The following is a 20,120-nucleotide window of genomic DNA, read 5'->3' as shown; positions in this document are numbered from 1 at the left end:
GTGACCCGAGGCCGTTTCGACGCATTTTGTGAAAAGTTGAAAAATGAGTTTCAAAGTTGAAAATTTTAAGACTTGATGATCAATTCTTGATATTTGAAGCTATTTTAATGATTTGAGACAGCGAGCGAGTTTGTATAATATTATTACACTCGTGTGAATGTTTGGATTGATGCCCGATGGGCTCATATGAGTTTCAAAGGTGCTTTGGAATGTTTTTGGACTGTTGAGGAAATCTGGTGTAGTTGGTCTGCAGGTCTCGCAAATGTGAGCTTCCCTTTTGCAAAGTCAGGCTCGCATTTGCGAGGGGGTGTGGGAACTAAAGGCTTCTCATATGATCGTGTATTGTCCCCAATGCACACAAATAAAATAAGTAGGGTGTACAGGAACTTTCCTAAACTGTCACATCAATAGTGGCTCCATCCTCTAACCTCGAGCCAGTAGCAATGTTGCTAAGAGATGCAGTAGCAGCAAAAGTGGTAGCAGTGATCACATCTCAACATAGAATAACCAAGGACATGGAATTGGGAGTGAGAAATTGCAGCAGGGGAGAGAAAACCTACACCACGTGGTCAACGAGCATTCTTACACTACTGCTCCTGCTACTTTCAATGCACTTTTCTCTCCACTTAGAGGATATGAATTGGGAGCCTAACTTGGACTCAAGTTTGTGACCACGAGCGGTGGGGAGTGGTAAGTAGATGAAAAAGTCGAACGCCTTTTGCTTCATTTTGCATTTCTTGGCTTTCATATGAGGAATCTCATTTTTTCATCTTGCGCCTTCAATCCTCAAAGTGTACAGCTCTTTCCTTTCCTCTTTGCAATCCCTCATTAATTCATGTGTTTCAATTCCCATATCACCACACAACTCCAATGTTGAAAAATACTTGGAAAGAGACATCAAGCCTCCACATTGTAATTTTGCCTGAATCTTGACATTCTCTTTTTCCCCCGAACTAGAGTCAATTTCAACCATACGTTCAATTATGCATGTTGACTCTAATTCTAATTTTTTCCGGCATCGCCAACAAGTATGGAGTCGGTTGGTGGATGTTCAATTCTTGATTCAAGCTCTTAACTATTTTGGAGACTATTTTTCAAGAACTCCTCTAAGGCTTTTTTCTCTTGGTTTCCTTCTTCACATAGGCACTTCATCATGAGTTTGAACTCTCTATTTTGCCCCTGCTCATTTTCTTCCATATTCAACGCCCTATATATGTTAAAACAAAAAGTAGAATTGTCATAGTGGGGCTTCGGGGAAGGGAAGGACAAACACGCACAATTGCCCAAATAACCATTTTGACCACCACACTTATCGCATATACTCCACTCATAGGTTTGAGATTGTGCGCACAATCCGCCCTCGGGAGAATTTAAACAAATTTTCCATGAGTATGATCCTCCATAATAAGGACATGGGTCATCAAAGTATGAACAACTATCATCCGACCAATTTTCATTATGTGATGCCATTTTCAAAAAACTAAGAAAATAAACAAGAAAAATAAAAAATAAAACAAACAAAGATAAGAAAAATGACAACACAAATATTCACAAGCTTGGACCAAAGCACATATGCTTACTTCCCAAACAACCTAAACACTTGGCAATTTAAAATAAAAATTCAGCTGTGAACACATAACAATTTTATTTTAACAACTAAAACTTAAATTGTTAGCTCCCCGGCAACGGCGCCAAAAATGATGACGTCCAAAACACACCTCGATAAGAGATATGCTACTATCATATGTAATATAATTTACCCAACTATGAGTCGGGGTCGAATCCCACAAGGAGCTATGAAGAGTTCCAGTTGACTCAATTACTAAATAATCTAAGTTGAACAAAGAGGGACAAATATACTTGGATTTTTGTGGCTATTAAATAATGAATTAGATTCGACTAACTAACAACAACTAAACTAGAAGTCGAGAATAACTTAAGAAAGTTATAGATGATAAAAAGGCCTAAGATAGAGAATCTCCCAATTGTCGGGCTAACTCTAAGGGAAGTCTTGAAACTTTGTTTGACATTATTCTATCACCCTTGGACCTAAAGTTGTTCGCTAGAGTTTCCCAACTACTAGCGACAACTATTTTTGAACTATTTTTCCCAAAATAATCAAGATAATAAACTTGTCCAATTCTAGGTCACAGTCGAATCATGATGTCCCCATAACGATTCTACATCGGGTTAAGTAATTCCTTAATTCAACCCGAAGTCCTGTTATTTGACTGACCCAACCTTGTCAATCTTTTTCCGAGAATAACAAGAAATAGGGCATAAACAATTGCGAGCTCAAACAATTGAATTCATTAAAATCGCAACCAAACAAATAGAATAAGTATCAACGATTCAGGAATATTTACTCAAAATCGCCTAACAACGGGTTCATCAATACCCTAGCTAGGGAATTTAGCTACTCTTATTTATACTAAAAAAACATAATGACTATTCTCAAAAAAATCTCCATAATAAACGAAAAATAGAAAAGTTGAGATAAACTCTTCAAATCTTCGATTAAGATGGTTTTTGGACTCTTCCAAGCCTTTATTGCTTCGAAAGTTGTGTTCTCTTCTTTTCAGGTCGAGATTGTAGCTGAGGAGGCAAAAAGAAGATTTTATATCGTGTAAAATTTGCTCCAAAGACCAAAATATCCTTATAATTTTCGCCTAGAAATTTCTGCTCTCGCGCCGCGCGCGCGCGCGCACCGTGCGCTCTGCATTTGATCTTGTCCAGATGAGCGCACATTAGAGGGAAAATGCGTTGTTTTTGCACTTTGTCATTTTCTTCAATTTGAGTAGATTTTCGTCCCAAAACTTCGAATATTCCTTCAATTCTTCTTTCAACTCCTTATCAACCTAAGATCATCAATTAGGCACAATCATGGTGAGTTTTAACCACTAAAGTATTCAAGAACACTTGAGAATGAGGTTAAACTACTATCAAAATATAGAGAATTATGCCAAATATCACTATCCCCACACTTAAGCTTTTGATCGTCCTCGAGCATAGAAGAGAATAGTTCAATCTTAACACATAAGCAATCAAAACCAGTTCAAAACTTCTCAACAAGCAGATTCTGCTGAGATCAACCATGAAATTCAGAGGTCCTTTTTTTTACTCATACTCACACATTGAAAATCGAAACTTTGTGACCACATAAATTCCAATGTACCTCACAAGCAAAGAAGTGCCCAAAAACTCACACATCATGTAATTAGTCACATAACAATGGGATAATTAGCAATCAAGAACCCTCACACTCAGCAATGAATTTTGACATGCACATGAAACAATACCACAAGCTTGCCCATTTTATTGCTATCCACTAATGTAGGCATCTCAAGTAAAGATCAAGTAGGACTTTTCTATGATTGTGATGTAGGCTCAGGGACATGTCGGATAATATGGGCAACAATGACTCAACTCCCTCTGGCACTACCACCACATGATACTTAAGTACATTTCCTTTCTTTTTTTCTTTTTTTTTTTTGGTTTTTCTTCCCTTTTTTTTTTTTGAATAACATTCTCCCTTTTTAAATTACACACCAAAGCTAATAACTTCTCAATATAACCATGTATTGTCAAGACATTGATCATAGTATTCCAAATATAACCATCTTTGTATGGTAACTTCAAAACCAACAATTCCTCCTTGATGCACCCTACCTTGCATACATATCTCTTAAGGTTTTGCATATCTTCAATAATTTTTTAGGCATGTTCATAAAATTCACAATTTAGTTACACATCAACAACACAAGATCTGCCATTTATATTTCTTTTATTTTGCACTAAAAAGTACAATTGACATCCCTTTTCTTTTGTTTCTCACACTACTTCCTTCACGCACTAAGTACTTTCACAATGTTCAAGCGACGTGTGCCATTAGGGACTATAGTAAGAATTTATGCAATTAACTTCACAAGCTAAGGGGCATCATTAGGCTATCAAAGAAAGAAGGTGAACATGTCATTAGGCATAAAGGGGTTATCTAGGGATAATTTACAATTGTATATAGGTCAATTTTGGCTCGTATGGATAGACAAAGATGGCCTACAATCATTTTCTACTTGAGAACATCCTACGACTTCGCCTCAAATAATACGCTGGGCAAGTTCTAGACTAACATGTGAACATGAAAATGCTCAATTAGAACTCACCACTCTATGTACATGGAGTTCAGAGTTGACTCAATTTCAACCCTCAATATGCAAGCATGAGATGAAAAAGAAAACTCAAGCATACTTGGTGACTCTCAGAGAAGGCTACAAGGTTCCGAACTTTCTTTAAAATAAACAATTTTTTTTTTCTTTTTTTTTTAATATTCTAAGAATGCCCGATTCAAAAAATAGCTCCTTGGGAAAGAACCATGGCAAAGAAAACCTAAGAAGAATAAAATAATAAAAATTAAAAATTATATTCATAAACATAGCAGACTCCCACCCCACACTTATGATCGTGCATTGTACCCAATGCACACAAATAAAATAAGTAGGGTGTAGAGGAACTTCCCTAAACTGTCACATCAATAGTGGCTCCAAACTCTGGCCTCGAGCCAGTAGCAATGTCGCCAAGAGAAGCAGTAGCAGCAAACGTGGTAGCAGCGATCACATCTTAGCATAGAATAACCAGGGACATGGAATTGGGAGTGAGAAATTGCAGCAGGGGAGTGAAACCCTGCACTGCGAGGTCAACGAGCGTTCTTACACTGCTGCTCCTACTACTTTTACTGTACTTTTCTTTCCACTTAGAGGATATGAATTAGGGTCCTAACTTGGACTCAAGTTTGTGACCACGAGTGGCTGGGGTGGTAAGTAGATGAAAAAGTCGAACGCCTTTTGCTTCATTTTGCATTTCTTGGCTTTCATATGAGGAATCTCATTTTGTCGTCTTGCGCCTTCAATCCTCAAAGTGTACAGCTCTTGCCTTTCCTCTTCGTAATCCCTCATTGATTCATGTGTTTCAATTCTCATATCACCACACAACTCCAATGTCGAAAAATAATTGGAATGAGACATCAAGCCTCCACATTGCAATTTTGCCTGAATCTTGACATTCTCTTTTTCCTCCGAACTAGAGTCAATTTTAACCATATGTTCAATTATGCATGTTGACTCTAATTCTAATTTTTTTCTGGCATCGCCAATAAGTATGGAGTCGGTTGGTGGATGTTCAATTCTTGATTCAAGCTTCAAACTATTTTGGAGACTATTTTCCAAGAACTCCTCTAAGGCTTTTTGCTCTTGGTTTCCTTCTTCACATAGGCACTTCATCATGAGTTTGAACTCTCCATTTTGACCCTGCTCATTTTCTTCCATATTCAACGCCCTATATATGTCAAAACAAAAAGTAGAATCGTCATAGTGGGGCTTCGGGGAATGGAAGGACAAACACGCATAATTGGCTAAATGACCAATTTGACCACCACACTTATCGCATATACTTCTCTCATAGGTTTGAGATTGTGCGCACAATCCGCCCTCGAGAGAATTTAAATAAATTTTTCATGAGTATGGTCCTCCATAATAAGGACATGGGTCATCAAAATATGAACAACTACCATCCGACTAATTTTCATTAAGTGATACCATTTTCAAAAAACTAAAAAAATAAACAAGAAAAATAAAAAATAAAACAAACAAAGATATGAAAAATGACGATACAAATATTCACAAATTTGAACCAAAGCACGTATGCTTACTTTCCAAACAACCTAAACACTTGGCAATTTAAAATAAAAAATTCAGCTTTGAACACTTAGCAATTTTATTTTATCAACTAAAACTTAAATTGTTAGCTCCCCGGCAACGGCGCCAAAATTGATGACGTCCAAAACACACCTCGATAAGAGATATGCTACGGTCGTATGCAATATAATTTACCCAACTATGAGTCGGGGTCGAATCCCACAGGGAGTTATGAAGCGTTCTAGTTGACTCAATTACTAAATAATCTAAGTTGAACAAAGAGGGACAAATATACTTGGATTTTTGTGGCTATTAACTAATGAATTAGATTCGACTAACTAGCAACAACTAAACTAGAAGTCGAGAATAACTTAAGAAAGTTGTAGATGATAAAAAGGCCCTAAGGTAGAGAATCCCCCAATTGCCGGGCTAACTCTAAGTGAAGTCTTGAAACTTTGTTTGACATTATTCTATCACCCTTGGACCTAAAGTTGTTCGCTAGAGTTTCCCAACTACTAGCGACACCATTTTTGAACTATTTTCCCCAAAATAATCAAGATAATAAACTTGTCCAATTCTAGGTCACAGTCGAATCATGATGTCCCCATAACGATTCTACATCGGGTTAAGTAATTCCTTAATTCAACCCGAAGTCCTGTTATTTGACTGACCCAACCTTGTCAATCTTTTTCCGAGAATAACAAGAAATAGGGCATAAACAATTGCGAGCTCAAACAATTGAATTCATTAAAACTGCAACCAAACAAATAGAATAAGTATCAACGATTCAGGAATATTTACTCAAAACCACCCAACAAGGGGTTCATCAATACCCTAGCTAGGGAATTTAGCTACTCATATTTATACTAAAAAAATATAATGACTATTCTCAAAACAATCTCCATAATAAACGAAAAATAGAAAAGTTGATATAAACTCTTCAAATCTTCGATTAAGATGGTTTTTGGACTCTTCCAAGCCCTTACTTGCTTCGAAAGTAGTGTTCTCTTCTTTTCAGGTCGAGATTGTAGCTGGGGAGGCAAAAAGAAGCTTTTATATCGTGTAAAATTTGCTCCAAAGATCAAAATATCCTTATAATTTTCGCCCAGAAATTTCTGCTCTCGCGCCGCGCGCGCGCACCATGCGCTCTGCATTTGATCTTGTCCAGATGAGCGCACATTAGAGGGAAAATGCGTTATTTTTGCACTTTGTCCTTTTCTTCAATTTGAGTAGATTTTCATCCCAAAACTTCAAATATTCCTTCAATTCTTCTTTCAATTCCATATCAACCAAAGAGCATCAATTAGGCACAATTTTGGTGAGTTTTAACCATTAAACTATTCAAGAACACTTGAGAATGAGGTTAAATTACTATCAAAATATAGCGAATTACGCCAAATATCATGCACCTCTCTAAGTGAGGTACGGAGTTTAATCTTATTTTTATCTTGTTGTTTTTCCTTTTTTAAGAATTTGGCCGAGCTACAAGGATGTACATGTCTAGTATCACTTCTTGCATTTTAATTAAGTATTCTTTTTCTTTTTTTTGTTTGGTTTATTTTTTTTAAATGTTGACACATTGAAATCTATATCCTCATTTTGTCACCGTAAAATTTTTATATAATCAAATCAAATATAAATATTAAAACTAGCTAGCCGTGGATGATGTAGAATATAATCAATGGGTCCAATTAATACCAGCATTTTACATATATACATGCTCTAGAGATCTTGGATTTGCCTTTATATTAGGGATAAACTTTTGGTAACCTTTGTTCTATGTACACTGAAGAGCCCAATTTCAACTCTTGGCACATTCTTTTTTTTTGGAACTCTTTGTCCTCTAATTTTCTCGGCATATTCATCTAGGACATCATCAGAATCATCTTCACTCGAGAAAAAACTCCAAATTGTTTTATTGAACTCCTTTTCTAACGTATAGCCATATCTTGGTATAAAGAGTGGTGTTGATGTGTTAAAGGGTGACCTTACGGTCTAAAGGTTATATTGTTTTCCAAGATTATTATGCAGGTAATAACGGTAAATTGTCCGATAGAAGTAATTCGACCAACAATTGCACAGGCTTGATCGTTTGCTGACGATTGCTTAGTAGGTACAAGTTCCATATGCTCTGACATAGTTAGTTATTCATAAAGCCTTGAGATGTATCATTGGTCTCCGCACGTACTAATTGTCTCTTGCCATTTGTGGTCGACTCTAACGTACATCAACGGACCATGACTTTAATTTTATGGTTTACCTTTTTACTCCATCCATTTCTATTTAGATAACACATTTTACTTATCAAGAGTTAAACCAGGTAAAATTTGATTAATATTTTAAAATATATTTGTTATTATATTGACATGATGAAAAAAATTGCAACTTATAATATTTTTCGTATAATTTCTGAATTTCTAACTTTTAGTTTTAAAATACTAAATACTGAATTGAACTAATCTAATTCAGATTTTAAGTTTAGTCAAATTGACTCTCGATAAACAAAATGTGTCATCTAAATTAAAGTAAGAAAGTAATTTTATGTTGTAAAATTAAGCAAGTGGGACTCATGATTCCACTTCTCAAGCAGTAGGAAGCCTTACATAAGTAGTGTTGGTTATACGACACATAAAATAAAATTCTAGACCTATGAATCGTAATCTTTTCCACCAAAGAATTTCTCATGAAGCATTATTAATTGAGACAAAGGGTGACCTAGTCATATGGAGCACCCCAAAACCAACTATGTGTAACATTCTTTTGTCCATTAGACCAAAACATTTATTATCAAACAAGAAATAGACATTAGCAAATGTCACGAAATCGATATGTTTAGAGTAATAACATAAACATACTGTCGCTCTCTGTAATATCTTTACCACATTAATTAATTAAAGTAACAAACAGCCTATTTGATGTTGTCAAAATGAAAACTAGATAGTTACATTCTCCGTGTTTCTCTGCATTAGACCTTTTAAACCAAACGATAACACATTACACATGGCTGGCTATCGCAACATCTTCCACCCCAAAGTGTAAATAAGATGATTAAGTGTAAACCAGTGAAAACCGTACTAATATTTTAAAAATATATAACTACTCCATCTGGCCATATATATAATTTAAAAAATGTGACCGTCGTTTGAATTATAGATGTATTTAGACATTGATCTTTAAATTTTATGAAATATAACTTGTATTTTAAAAACTACATGAAATTACAATGAGTCATAATTTCATATCAAGCAATTCATCACTTATGCACTAACCTTAGCTGGTTGAGATGAGTTTATTTGAATTAATTATATTCATTCTATTCAATTCTATTCGAGTCCATTTTATTTTAATATTTTGATCTTCTATTCATTTAACACTAAACGGAGCACTTTAATACATTCCTAGGTCAGTACGTCCATCGAGAGTTCGAGACTAAATTTGATATATACTCTCTCCGTCCTATTTTAACTATCGCTTTAACTTTTTCCACGCTCATTAACAAAATAATAAACATAAGGTTTAATTTACTTTGCTAACCCTATTAAATATTTTTTGAGAATTGAACAAGTATTAAAAAGAACTACTACTTCTTTAATATTAAGGGTAAAGTTGAAGATAATTATTTGGAATAAATTAAGGTAAAGTTAAAATGGGACGGCGGGAGTATAACTGACAGATGCTCGGAAAAAGAAAAAAAGAAAAAATAATCGACCTCTCAACCTTCTCTATACAAATTTTGAGCTAGCTTATGCTTTGTTTACACAAGGGAAGTTGCAAATCACGAAATTTAAAAGCTGCGAATTGTCTCTTGTCTGAATAGTAATAACCTCATCTTTCTTAAGAGAAAAGAAAGGAGTACAATTTTCCTATTATATAATTACACATCTCCAAACCATTCACTCCCCCCCGGAAAGAGGCAAGTACTGTATACTTCAGTAACTTATTAAGAAAATCAATTATATTAGGAAATTAAACATACAATTACTATGCTTATCACCCCGAACAAGTTGGCTCATATATATATATATATAACTCGCTGACCATGCTATTCCATTCAAACCCATTGTTAATATTACGAGAATACAAACATTTAAAGTCAACGCAGAAATTTTATGTACATGAAAGAGAACCCTTATCAACCCATCAAACACAGAAGCTTAAAAAATGGCAGCTTTTGCGAAATCGTAATCTGTAATTATCAGTCAAGTTTTTAACTTTTTCTTCTTTCCAGCCATAGAAAACCAGCTCCTGAAAATCACGACAAGGGCGTCGCTGAGGCACCCAAACAACCAAAAGCACTTCTCTTTGACCTTGATCAACAAACTCCGGTCGGCCTCCGGGATTTCGATAGGCTGTAGATACGCCCACGCCGCCTGCTGTAAGAGCGGGTCCTTCATCGGAATCTCTCTCCAGCTTTCCTTGCGATTAATCATTGGTGATATAACCGACGGCGGTGATTCCGGCATGATATCCTTAAGGCTGATGTAGGCCAGTGATTGAAGAGTATCCATCTCTATGTCCGAGAATTCGAATTGCACACTGGACTTATTATGGAAGCCGTCGCAGTGAAAATCAGAGAATGACTTTATTAAACTAGTTTCCATATTCCCAAAGGACTAATAAAAAAAAGGTACCTGCAGCAGCTAGCTTTGTGTACCGAAGAGGGGTACTAATTCTGTAAACTGAGCTGTTGCTGAACTGAAGGAGAAGGGTAATTTTGCTAGTGAAAAGCTAAGAAAATGGAAGAAATGAGGTAGAATGAAGTTTTTAGGTGACTTATGTGCAGTGAAGTGGGGTCCATGCGCAGAGACGAAAATTGGTCTTTAGATGGACAAGTGTACTGTTTAGTCGTGTGAACTCGTGTCTTGTCTGTACTTTCTCTCGCTTCTTGCTGTTGTTACACTTGCACTCTCACTCATCCACAGGAATCACCTTCACATCAGGATCTAAAGAGTCACAAGGTTTCCAACTTTAGAACTCTGAAAAAGACACTCGAAGACAATTACTATCACCCGTCCTCTAACGTTGTCTGCTTTGGTTTTTGACCAACGTAAGAAGAGTACAAGCTATTCTTAGTTCCCGTCTCCTTGCGCACTAAGCCTTAAGGAATGCAAGTTTACGGCATGCAGTTACCTATTGGGTACCTCAAATTGCGAGAGAGCCTAAGCTTGGCGAACTTAAAAACACTGACCTGTGAGAAATTGCATGATGGGATTCTGCTTACAAAACAATTGCAAAAACTGGTAAATACTGCAGGTTCCAGCTATGTAAGGAACTAACCCTTCCTCTGTGCACCCCAATTATACTGTTTCAGCAGTAGGAACTCAAGAGGCAAAAATAAATGATTCCTTCTAATTGTGTAAAGAAAGAATAAATTACTACACTTTATGATAATAAAGATCCATTTAACAAATAACGTTACCACTCGCTATGTTGCTCTGGAGTTTGGTTGGAGTAACAAATGCATGGGATAGTCTCCTAGTGTTCTGATTTTAGATGCTGAACTCGCATAATACGCATGGAATAATGAAAAAAACTGCAACATGGCATAGAAGCAATGGAGAAGGAATTTCCAGGTCATGTAGAAGGGTGGAGAAGAAACTAATGCAGCGTCGCAGTAGAAACTGAATCTTCTGCATTGCATCACTCTTAGATTTATATTCCAAATGTTAATAAACATTGTTAACTATGTGACTATTGGCCGTTACCATCAGCGAGCACATCAGACACGTCATTCACCGAAACATTCAAATGAAAACAAAATCCACATACATTTGTACCACAGTCAATAATTCCCCGAGTATTGGCTAAATCTAATAACCATGGAAATTCTTAATGTACCTTCCCCATGAAAGCAGATCAAATAAGAAAGAATGTCAAACATACTTCAAGAAAAGAAATTACTTCCTTTTTGAACCCGATGAATTTCTCCTCCTTTTTTTTTAAGAATTATATATAATAGGTGCAGAAACTACTGCTGGACAAAAGTACAAATGGAAATTTACACTCAGAATTATGATACAGCATTCTCCATACAACATACACTTTAGGCATCACGTCACAACTCTGACTGTCAAAATTTCAATTACTATAAACGGTGACAAATTATGGCAGGATAAAAAGATGCACATTTTACCTTTTTGAATAGACACAATTCGAACCCCTCCATCCAATGAACTACTAAGGTGCAATTACTATTACTGCTCTCTCTCATCACCCATCTTACTAAACAATATCTCATTCCCTCCTAACAGACCATCAATTCGTAACCTCCTAAAAGAAAAGGTAGATCATTAAATTATGAGACACCTAGCTGTCGTGGGTGCTGAATTAATCCAACCCAATGGAACCTTACCAAGAAAACTTTAAAATGAGGAAAAATTACTTCTCGACCCAAGAAGCAAATGGTGAAACCTAACTACCCAAGACAAATGCCATCATGCCTTTTCAGGACCCAGACAGAAAAACTAAAATATGGATGTCATAAAGCAACCTGTGCAGTAGATGTCTCAAACCTTTGCTTCTCTGCTCCTCCAAACAACGGCTATGCAGACAAACCAGCTCACCGGAAATTTGGAGAAGTATAGCAAGCTTCAACCTTCAAAGAGCATGTTTCTCCAGGATGAAAATTCAACTGCAAACTTGTGCTTGCTCCAACATGCATTGTTCAACAACAATCAGACATTGGTAAACTGGCACCAATATAAATCGGAGAGATGCATGGCTCTGAAGCAACAGAGGAGCGATGAGCTCTAGCATTGAACACATTATACTTTTTATACTTGATACTTTAACAGCTTGCCCTTCACAGAGGGCTCCAAGGCAGACATGCACTGTTCCCAAGCACCATTCTTGAGCATCTGACCAATCCCAGAATAATGCATTAGATATCTTTGTATGGAAGCAATCTTTCCACTGCACGCAAACGACTAACAAATAATTCAACTACTGACCCCCCCCCCCCGAACCCCACAAAAGTGCCCTTCCCTCCGTTTTTCTCCATGCATTATCAAACCCAACGTCAAACAACACAAAGATAGAAAAAGCGTGCAAGCAATAAAAAATCAACTTCATCAAGCTCAGTTGCTCAACTAGTGATCTAAAAGGAAAATATGTACTGTCAAAATCCCTCGAAATATCCCACAATTTTCTGATGCTCGCAGCTAAACTATAGAAGCAAGTTGTAAACAAGTTAGAAATGATGATATCATGTAAAGTTCTAATGATGACAGGAAAGAACTGCAGAAGCCCTTACTTGCTTATATCCATGCAAAACCTGGCAGATTTCATTGTGTAGATCTTCACTTTTTATTTCCTGAAAAAGGATCATAACATCAAGACCAATACAAAATAATCTCCAAATTTCTTTCCACTGTCGGAATACAGCATTGAAAACGGAGTACTTACATGCCAACTTGCAATGGCTTTGCACATGAAGACAAGTGAATTCAAAGCACCAGATGGATTGGCCTTAACCTGCAACAATCAAAAGAACCAAGTAAAGTTCTGGACAGTAGCTAACAACAAAAGTTGTAACTGTGTGCAAGTTAGGGTTGCTTGTTTTTCTAGAAAAATCATATTAATTTTATATAACACCATAGCTTGAGATTTGCCATTCGTTGGTTTTGCAAATGCCAGCGCATCTTTACGTAGACATTTTTCTGATTATATAAATGATAAAGCACTTCTGTCTTGACATCTTTTGTTGATAATACAACTCATAGAGCACTTCTAGTACAAACTTCCATTTTACATAAGTCGCCTGCCCTTTTCAGAGTTAATGAGCATATAGACGGTGCAGTAGATTGATCCTTTTAGGTGACTGCCATGCATAAATGGTCAAGTTAAGAGGAAACACAAGTTTAACTTAATGAACTTCAGGATTCAGTTTTGTCAATCAAATCCAGCCTGTGAAGTTGAATAATCAAATTTTTCAGTTCCTAACACGAAAGAAACTTATTCATATACCAATATCAAGTTTATGATGACCTGAACCAATGGGTAAAATAGGAAAAGACAGAAAATACCACTGCACATAAACCGCGAAAAGCCTCCTCCTTTTCAATATCATCACGTATCCTGCCACAAAATGACCACCAATTGTTGGTTATCAGGCAGAGGCACTTTTTATATTGGGATAAGCTGAACCCAGATGGCACATCAATGTTCAATGTTGAAAACCATGACTAACACAACAGCGACTAGGATTGCAGTGGAAGAAACAGTGATGCTTTACTCAAAGAATCAGACACTAACTATTGCTTTCATGAATTAAAAAGCAAGACCTGGTAATAATTTTCAGAATGTTAAAACTTAAACGATAACACCATCTTGTTCAACGACTTCTTCCACCTTACACCTTTATCTTTTAAAATTCAATGAAACTTAGAAAAGGAAAAATCCAAAACAATCAAACCACCTGGTCTTCGACCTCCATAAGTGAATACATTCCTGGTAAGGTATAAAAAATACAAAGAAACGCAGTAGCAGCTTTGAAGAATACATTCTCACATTTTACTAAGAGCTCTCAATCATCCAAATCATTCAATTTAATCCAAATCATATTATCTTGGTACTTGGAACAATGAAGCAGATTTTTTCACTGGTGCATCTTTGGGGAATCAACGCCTACTTTACTTCCAATAACTGCCTTTAATTGCGTTTACTCTCATTCGAATATATCCATGTTCACTCTCATTCAACAAGTGCCTTTAATGGGTTAGAGTACATTGGTAAAACATTATTTATTAGTTAATAAATAAATCATAACGTTGTTTATAGAATCTCTCTTTTGTGTGAAAATATGACAGTTTTATACTTCAGCGCGTAGGGAAAGCTAGAAGAAGAGCAGGTGGAAGTCACTTACATTGACAGAGCAATACACCAAGCTTGCATGAAATGTTCCATATGGGGTGATACAAGCTCTGGACAAACCCATGCAAGTCTTCCAAGGGTGATAGCACTGTTTTCTATCAGTGACTTGTTGAGCCCCTTCTCACCATAAATATATTCAATGAGAATGACAATCCACAACAAAAGGTCGGGCACATAAACAAGTAACTTTGGGTTATCATTTAAAAAAAAAAAACTCTGATCAATCACATCAACAGTGATAATACATATCTGAGTCATGCACATATGACTAAATTAATATCATTTAGAAACCAAAAAATGTTCAACAGATAATTACCTCAGCATGTTGAAGAATTGGCACTAAGCATGATACTACAGTCAAGACTATTGGAGATATCTCCTTGGGAACCTGAAATTATGACATCCCATATAAGATCAAATTCTAAGTGATTCAAAAAAAAATACAAGAAAGTTCAAGTTATAAATGTGGGGTTAAACAGGGAGCGCAATTACAGTCAAATCAGAATAGTTGCAGCCAAAGATACATAAATTACTTCATACTCATTATCATTTGTGAGAAACCAAAACGCTAGAGAACAAGCAATAGCAGCACTAGTGAATCCAAACAGCACCTTGTGTTGCAGAATAATGAGATACAAGGGGCTCTCATCTGTCTCCTAACATTCTTCTGTGATAGGCATATAAGCGCATTTCAAAAGTACGGATTATAATGGCGCAGTGCCAACTAGACTTAAAAGGTAAGTTTTACAGAGTGGTTGTTAGACCGACTATGTTGTATGGGGCAGAGTGTTGGTCAGTCATTAATTCTCATGTGCATAAGATGAAAGTGGCGTAAATGATGATACTGATATAGATGTGTGGGCATACTAAGAGAGATAAGATCAGGAATGAAGATATTCGGGATAGAAAGGGAGTGACATCCGTGGTGGACAAGATGCAGAAAGCGAGGCTCAGATGGTTCGGGCATGTGAAGAGGAGAGACCCAAATGCCCCAGTACGGATGTGTGAGGTTAGCTATGGTGGGTCTTAGGAGAGGTAGAGATAGGCCGAAGAAGTATTGGGGAGAGGTGATTAGGCAGAACATTGCACATTGTCAGCTTACCAAGGACATGACCCTCGATAGGAGGGTGTGGAGGTCGAGAATTAGGGTAGGAGGTTAGTAGGTAGTTGCGCATTCTTCTTTTCCATACCAGTAGTATTAGTATGTATTCTCGTTTTTTCTTATTCTTAAATTTCTATTACTACTTGTTGTTTCTTTCGCTTCGATTATCTTATTAACTTATTGTCGTTACTGCTTCTTTTGCATGGCTTCTACCGTATTTCTTTTTCATTACTGTTATGCTTATGCTTTCCTTGAACTGAGAGTCTATTGAAAACAATCTCTCTACCTCTACAAGATAGGGGTAAGGTCTGCATATATACTACCCCAAAACTCTACACTATGTGAGATTACATTGGGTATGTTGTTGTAGTGTAATGGCGAAGAGCGAATGCGTTGGGCAAGACCTTCCTCCATAATGTTGCCGTACCCTGCTCCTACTTGTTGTCAAAGGCGAAAAGCTTTAAAAAGCGCCTTAGGTCTATTTGGGCTGTAAGCGCACTTAAAGTGTGGTTTTTAGTTTAAAAAAAGGCGCAATGAAGGAAATAAATAAAAATTTATATGTAATTCAAGAACAAAGTAACAAATTCATTCATAATGTTTCCCTTAGCAGCTAATACACCTATTTCTGATTATAGTTGTTATTTAGTGCTGCTTGATTCAAGAGAGAACTCATGGGCAATGAAGCACACGCCTTAGTACCTTGCCTTACACTGAAGCGCAACTAAAGCGAGGCGAAGCGCCCTCCCTGAGCTTCAGGGCATAAGCGCGACTTAAATGAGCCTTTGACAATATTGCCTGCTCTGCTCAACTCTTTTTCCTATTTACACCAGAGCCACCTTGCCTCGTCCCCCCTTTTCGGCCCATAATCATCTTCTCTTTCCATACTAATTTTTTTCTTTTCATTGTTTTTTTAGAAGGGGACCTTTGGAGTAAAGATAATGTTGTCTCCATGTGACCTATAGGTCACGGGTTTGAGTCGTGAAATCATCCCCTGATGCTTGCATCAAGGTAGGCTACCTACATTACACCCGTTGGGGTGAAACCTTTCCCCAGATCTTGCGTTATTACACCCGTTGGGGTGCGACCTTTCCCCAGATCTTGCGTGAACGCAGGATGCTTTGTGCATTAGGCTGCCCTTCATTGGTTTTTGATACTTGTTTCATCATTATATTTTTCAACCCTTATCTTTATTTTTTTTCTTTTTGGTGAAGTATGTTATGCAGTGGTTTACTAAGTTAAGAAACAGCAACTAGAAGTATATACATGAAGATGTAATAACAGTCAAAAAGTGATGCCGGAAATTGTCTAATTTTTAACAATAAGAATATGGAAGTTGGAGAAAACGAATTTCTCAAACAATTTACCTATTAACGAATTTAAAGAGAATGATTAAGTGTGACTTAACTCCTCTGATGGTAACCCCTAGATCATCCATAATTGTCAATTACTTTGATAAATGTAGAAATTCTCCGATCCATTTGTGTTACTCAACAATGAGATCAGTTGAAATGTTTTAGGCTTTCAGTAAATATGTGTTAGTCTACATTGCAGAACAACTCATAACTGTACATTCTGTATTGGAGAGATCGCTTTAGTAATAAGATATTCTCTATTGGAGAACTATTAAATGGAGAGTTGAAATTTTTGAAAAGAAAATTTATATGTAACTAATAAAGAAGTCCTAAATGGAAATTGAGAAATATGGGAAATTAGAAGTTAGTAAATTGAAAACAAAACTTTTGTAAAAAAAAAAAAGAGCTAAAAAGTTCTGATAGTCCCCCCCCCCCAACCTTTCCGGTCCCACCTCGCCTCACTAAGGCTTCAGGCTACCCCATTGGCATCCCTAAATTTTCAAAAACTCAAACAGATAACATTCTCTTGTCTTCATGTATAACTCACATTCTATTTACATTCATAACTTAAGCTTATCTAAATCATATGACCTTAGGAAGCAATGCAATTTGCCGAAACCTACCTTGATAGCTAACTCTCCAATTGCCCAGCATGCATTGTTGACCACAGAAATTGTTTCCTTCTCAACTGGCTTGGAAGTGTTCTGTACAAGCATACCATAGATAAAATACAAGAAATTGAAATGTTGAGAGCTAATTAAAGATCGACATAAATATTACACACACCAGTTGCTTAGCAGCAGCATCAAGAAATTCGGCCAAACGAGGATGTAAATGAACAGGACAAACCTACTTGCAATCACCAAAGATAGCAGTGAATTAAAATGCAAGACTGCATTTCCAAAGCAGTCGACTTGTCATTGAAATTCAATGTAACCACCCTATAATCGGTATTGGTGAATTACAATAACTTACCTTTGCAAGGTCACCAAGCAATGCAAAGGCACTCTGCCGAACATCTGGAGCATCATTAAAGCAACATTGCAGAAGCAAATCCCTTAAATTACTTTGTGAAACCTGCAAAGTTATTCCTCATTGAGCATAATGTTAAAATGTACAGGCCGCTTATTATCTAAATGCTGACAGTACAGAAGTGTCAAAGATCAACATTGGCATGTATTATGAACGGAAAGAAGATAGCATCAAATGCTTAATCAGAGTTGGCATCAAAAGATCTGTTCATTAAACAATACCCTGATATATTTTTTCCCAAAGGTACACATTAATCAAATAGCCACTACACTAGATACACCTCAGTTTATCAAATAATAATCCTGCGTAAATAACAAAGCAACTTCAAACTCAAAGGCATCACATAAACCCTCTTTGTGAACTTTAGAGTCCCTTCCTCTCACCTCCAATAATTTGTGATAACAACCAGCAACAATAAAACACACAGAAAGACATCTATAGTCAGTTTAATAGGAAAAGGAATTACCAGGCTTTCTATACTACTACCAAGACCTTCAGCAAGTCCAGAGAGCAGGTCCAAAGAACAAACAATGAATTCTTTATCATATTGAAAACCAGCTGAAACAGGATCAACCTGCAATTGGAATTTAAAAAGTGAAGAGAGAATATCTCATAAAACAAAATATAAGCAAATTGATTATCAAACACATGCAGCAAACAGTTGAAAGAAGCATGGCTACCCTCCGACCTTGAAAAGAAAGGCTAAACCCAACCGTTAATGTAACAAAACGTTCAATCCTAAACCAAACACAGAACTCCGAACAGGATGACGAAGTTCCAGGAAACTTGGAAAATCCAGAGAGTAATAGAAACAAACACGAGAAGATGGAGATCACAGTTACAATACTCCCTCCCCTCTCCCAGTGTGTCTCTGTCCATGTTTTCATGCATGCAGGAGAGGCTGCGTGAATTGGACCATTAAACAGAAACAATTCTAACAGCAACTCACCATTAGTGCTAAGAAACTTACCTTTGCTACGAAGCAATGGCTAATGGTTATCACGGGATAAAAAATAAAAAATAAAAAAAAACCAGAGCCTCAAAAAGCAACTAAGACATCATATCAAGAAAAACCTTTGCCAATTGTTGTGACTGAATGATGGTTATGCACCTCAGAAATACGGGCTGAGCAAATGGTGCAAATCCAGTACCCAAAGCCTGAAAGAAGAAAAATGTATTATCTATACCATAGCATTCCATAGCAGATTACTTCCATCAATACTTTTTAAAAAGAGTCTGACAAAGCTACATTCAGTGCTACTCACATAATAAATTAAAGCAAATGTCACTGTTTGAAATTTAGCAAGTCTGGTTAGGATTCAGCACTTACTGAGAAGTTGAGATTTCTGGTGATTATAATGTATACCTATATTACCTTATTCAAGTCATTAGATTGATGAACATCCTACCACCTAGGCGCAAAATTAGCTTTAAAATGTATTCAAACTTTATCAGCTAGATTCTTTAAGTAATGTTCCCCTTTCTTCTTTCTACACTGGTGAAGTTCCTGAAACACCCAAACAATAAAATACTAAAGGCCACTCTGAAGCATACATAGGATGAAAGGAAGATAAGACTTAAAGAAATGCTTCTAATAATTCTCCGCAGCTTAAGAGGCAAATGTGACTCAGAGGCATAGTAGATTCACTATCAATGACCTACGATACTTCACTATTCAATGACCTACAATTAAAAAAATTACCCTAAAAAGGAACATATTAAACAACTTCTATCAGGTTAAAACTTGTGAAAGGAAAGCATCATAACAGCTAATCCACCAAATATTAATCTCCAAGAAACAAAAGCAGCAGGAGTATCAAGACCAAATGCATGCTACGTATCCAAGAGTGGCAGTTATGTAATCCCGTCACGCCACGAGAGTTAATGTCCTATATGTTGGCAAATACAGTATTTACAGCAGTGCGTTCTCTTGATGCTCAAAGAGCCCTTGAATGAACCTAATGTCTCAAACTCAACTATCCCACAGGAATACTCAAAACACAGATCAGACAGGTAGTACTCCACGGGAACAATGTTTCTAAATCCAAATGCCTCAATTCAACATATCCCATA

General features: G+C 36.6%; 1 protein-coding gene across 2 annotated transcripts in view; it reads right to left on the bottom strand.

Moving 5' to 3' along the window:
* Nucleotides 1–11,595: 11,595 nt before the first annotated feature.
* The window catches only part of LOC107804574 (transportin-1), a 33,897-nt gene continuing 25,372 nt past the window's right edge, over nucleotides 11,596–20,120 (bottom strand). Inside the window, exons 19-30 of one of the 2 annotated variants that reach the window (XM_075252389.1) lie at nucleotides 19,122–19,205; nucleotides 18,514–18,621; nucleotides 17,991–18,092; nucleotides 17,802–17,864; nucleotides 17,639–17,719; nucleotides 14,878–14,949; nucleotides 14,554–14,678; nucleotides 13,715–13,766; nucleotides 13,095–13,163; nucleotides 12,943–13,002; nucleotides 12,490–12,547; nucleotides 11,596–12,338 (exon numbers count right to left, since the gene is read on the bottom strand). In XM_075252389.1, coding sequence (XP_075108490.1) covers nucleotides 12,250–12,338; nucleotides 12,490–12,547; nucleotides 12,943–13,002; nucleotides 13,095–13,163; nucleotides 13,715–13,766; nucleotides 14,554–14,678; nucleotides 14,878–14,949; nucleotides 17,639–17,719; nucleotides 17,802–17,864; nucleotides 17,991–18,092; nucleotides 18,514–18,621; nucleotides 19,122–19,205 — 963 coding nt within the window. In that variant the 3' untranslated portion in view covers nucleotides 11,596–12,249. Of the gene's footprint in view, nucleotides 12,548–12,942; nucleotides 13,003–13,094; nucleotides 13,164–13,714; nucleotides 13,767–14,553; nucleotides 14,679–14,877; nucleotides 14,950–17,638; nucleotides 17,720–17,801; nucleotides 17,865–17,990; nucleotides 18,093–18,513; nucleotides 18,622–19,121; nucleotides 19,206–20,120 lie in introns of both variants that reach the window. The other variant, XM_075252390.1, reaches the window with a different exon arrangement.

Source organism: Nicotiana tabacum, chromosome 4, assembly GCF_000715075.1.
Source record: "Nicotiana tabacum cultivar K326 chromosome 4, ASM71507v2, whole genome shotgun sequence".
NCBI classification, from domain to species: domain Eukaryota; kingdom Viridiplantae; phylum Streptophyta; class Magnoliopsida; order Solanales; family Solanaceae; genus Nicotiana; species Nicotiana tabacum.
The sequence above is the reverse complement of the archived record's forward strand: the minus strand, read 5'-3'. Positions and strand labels throughout refer to the sequence as shown.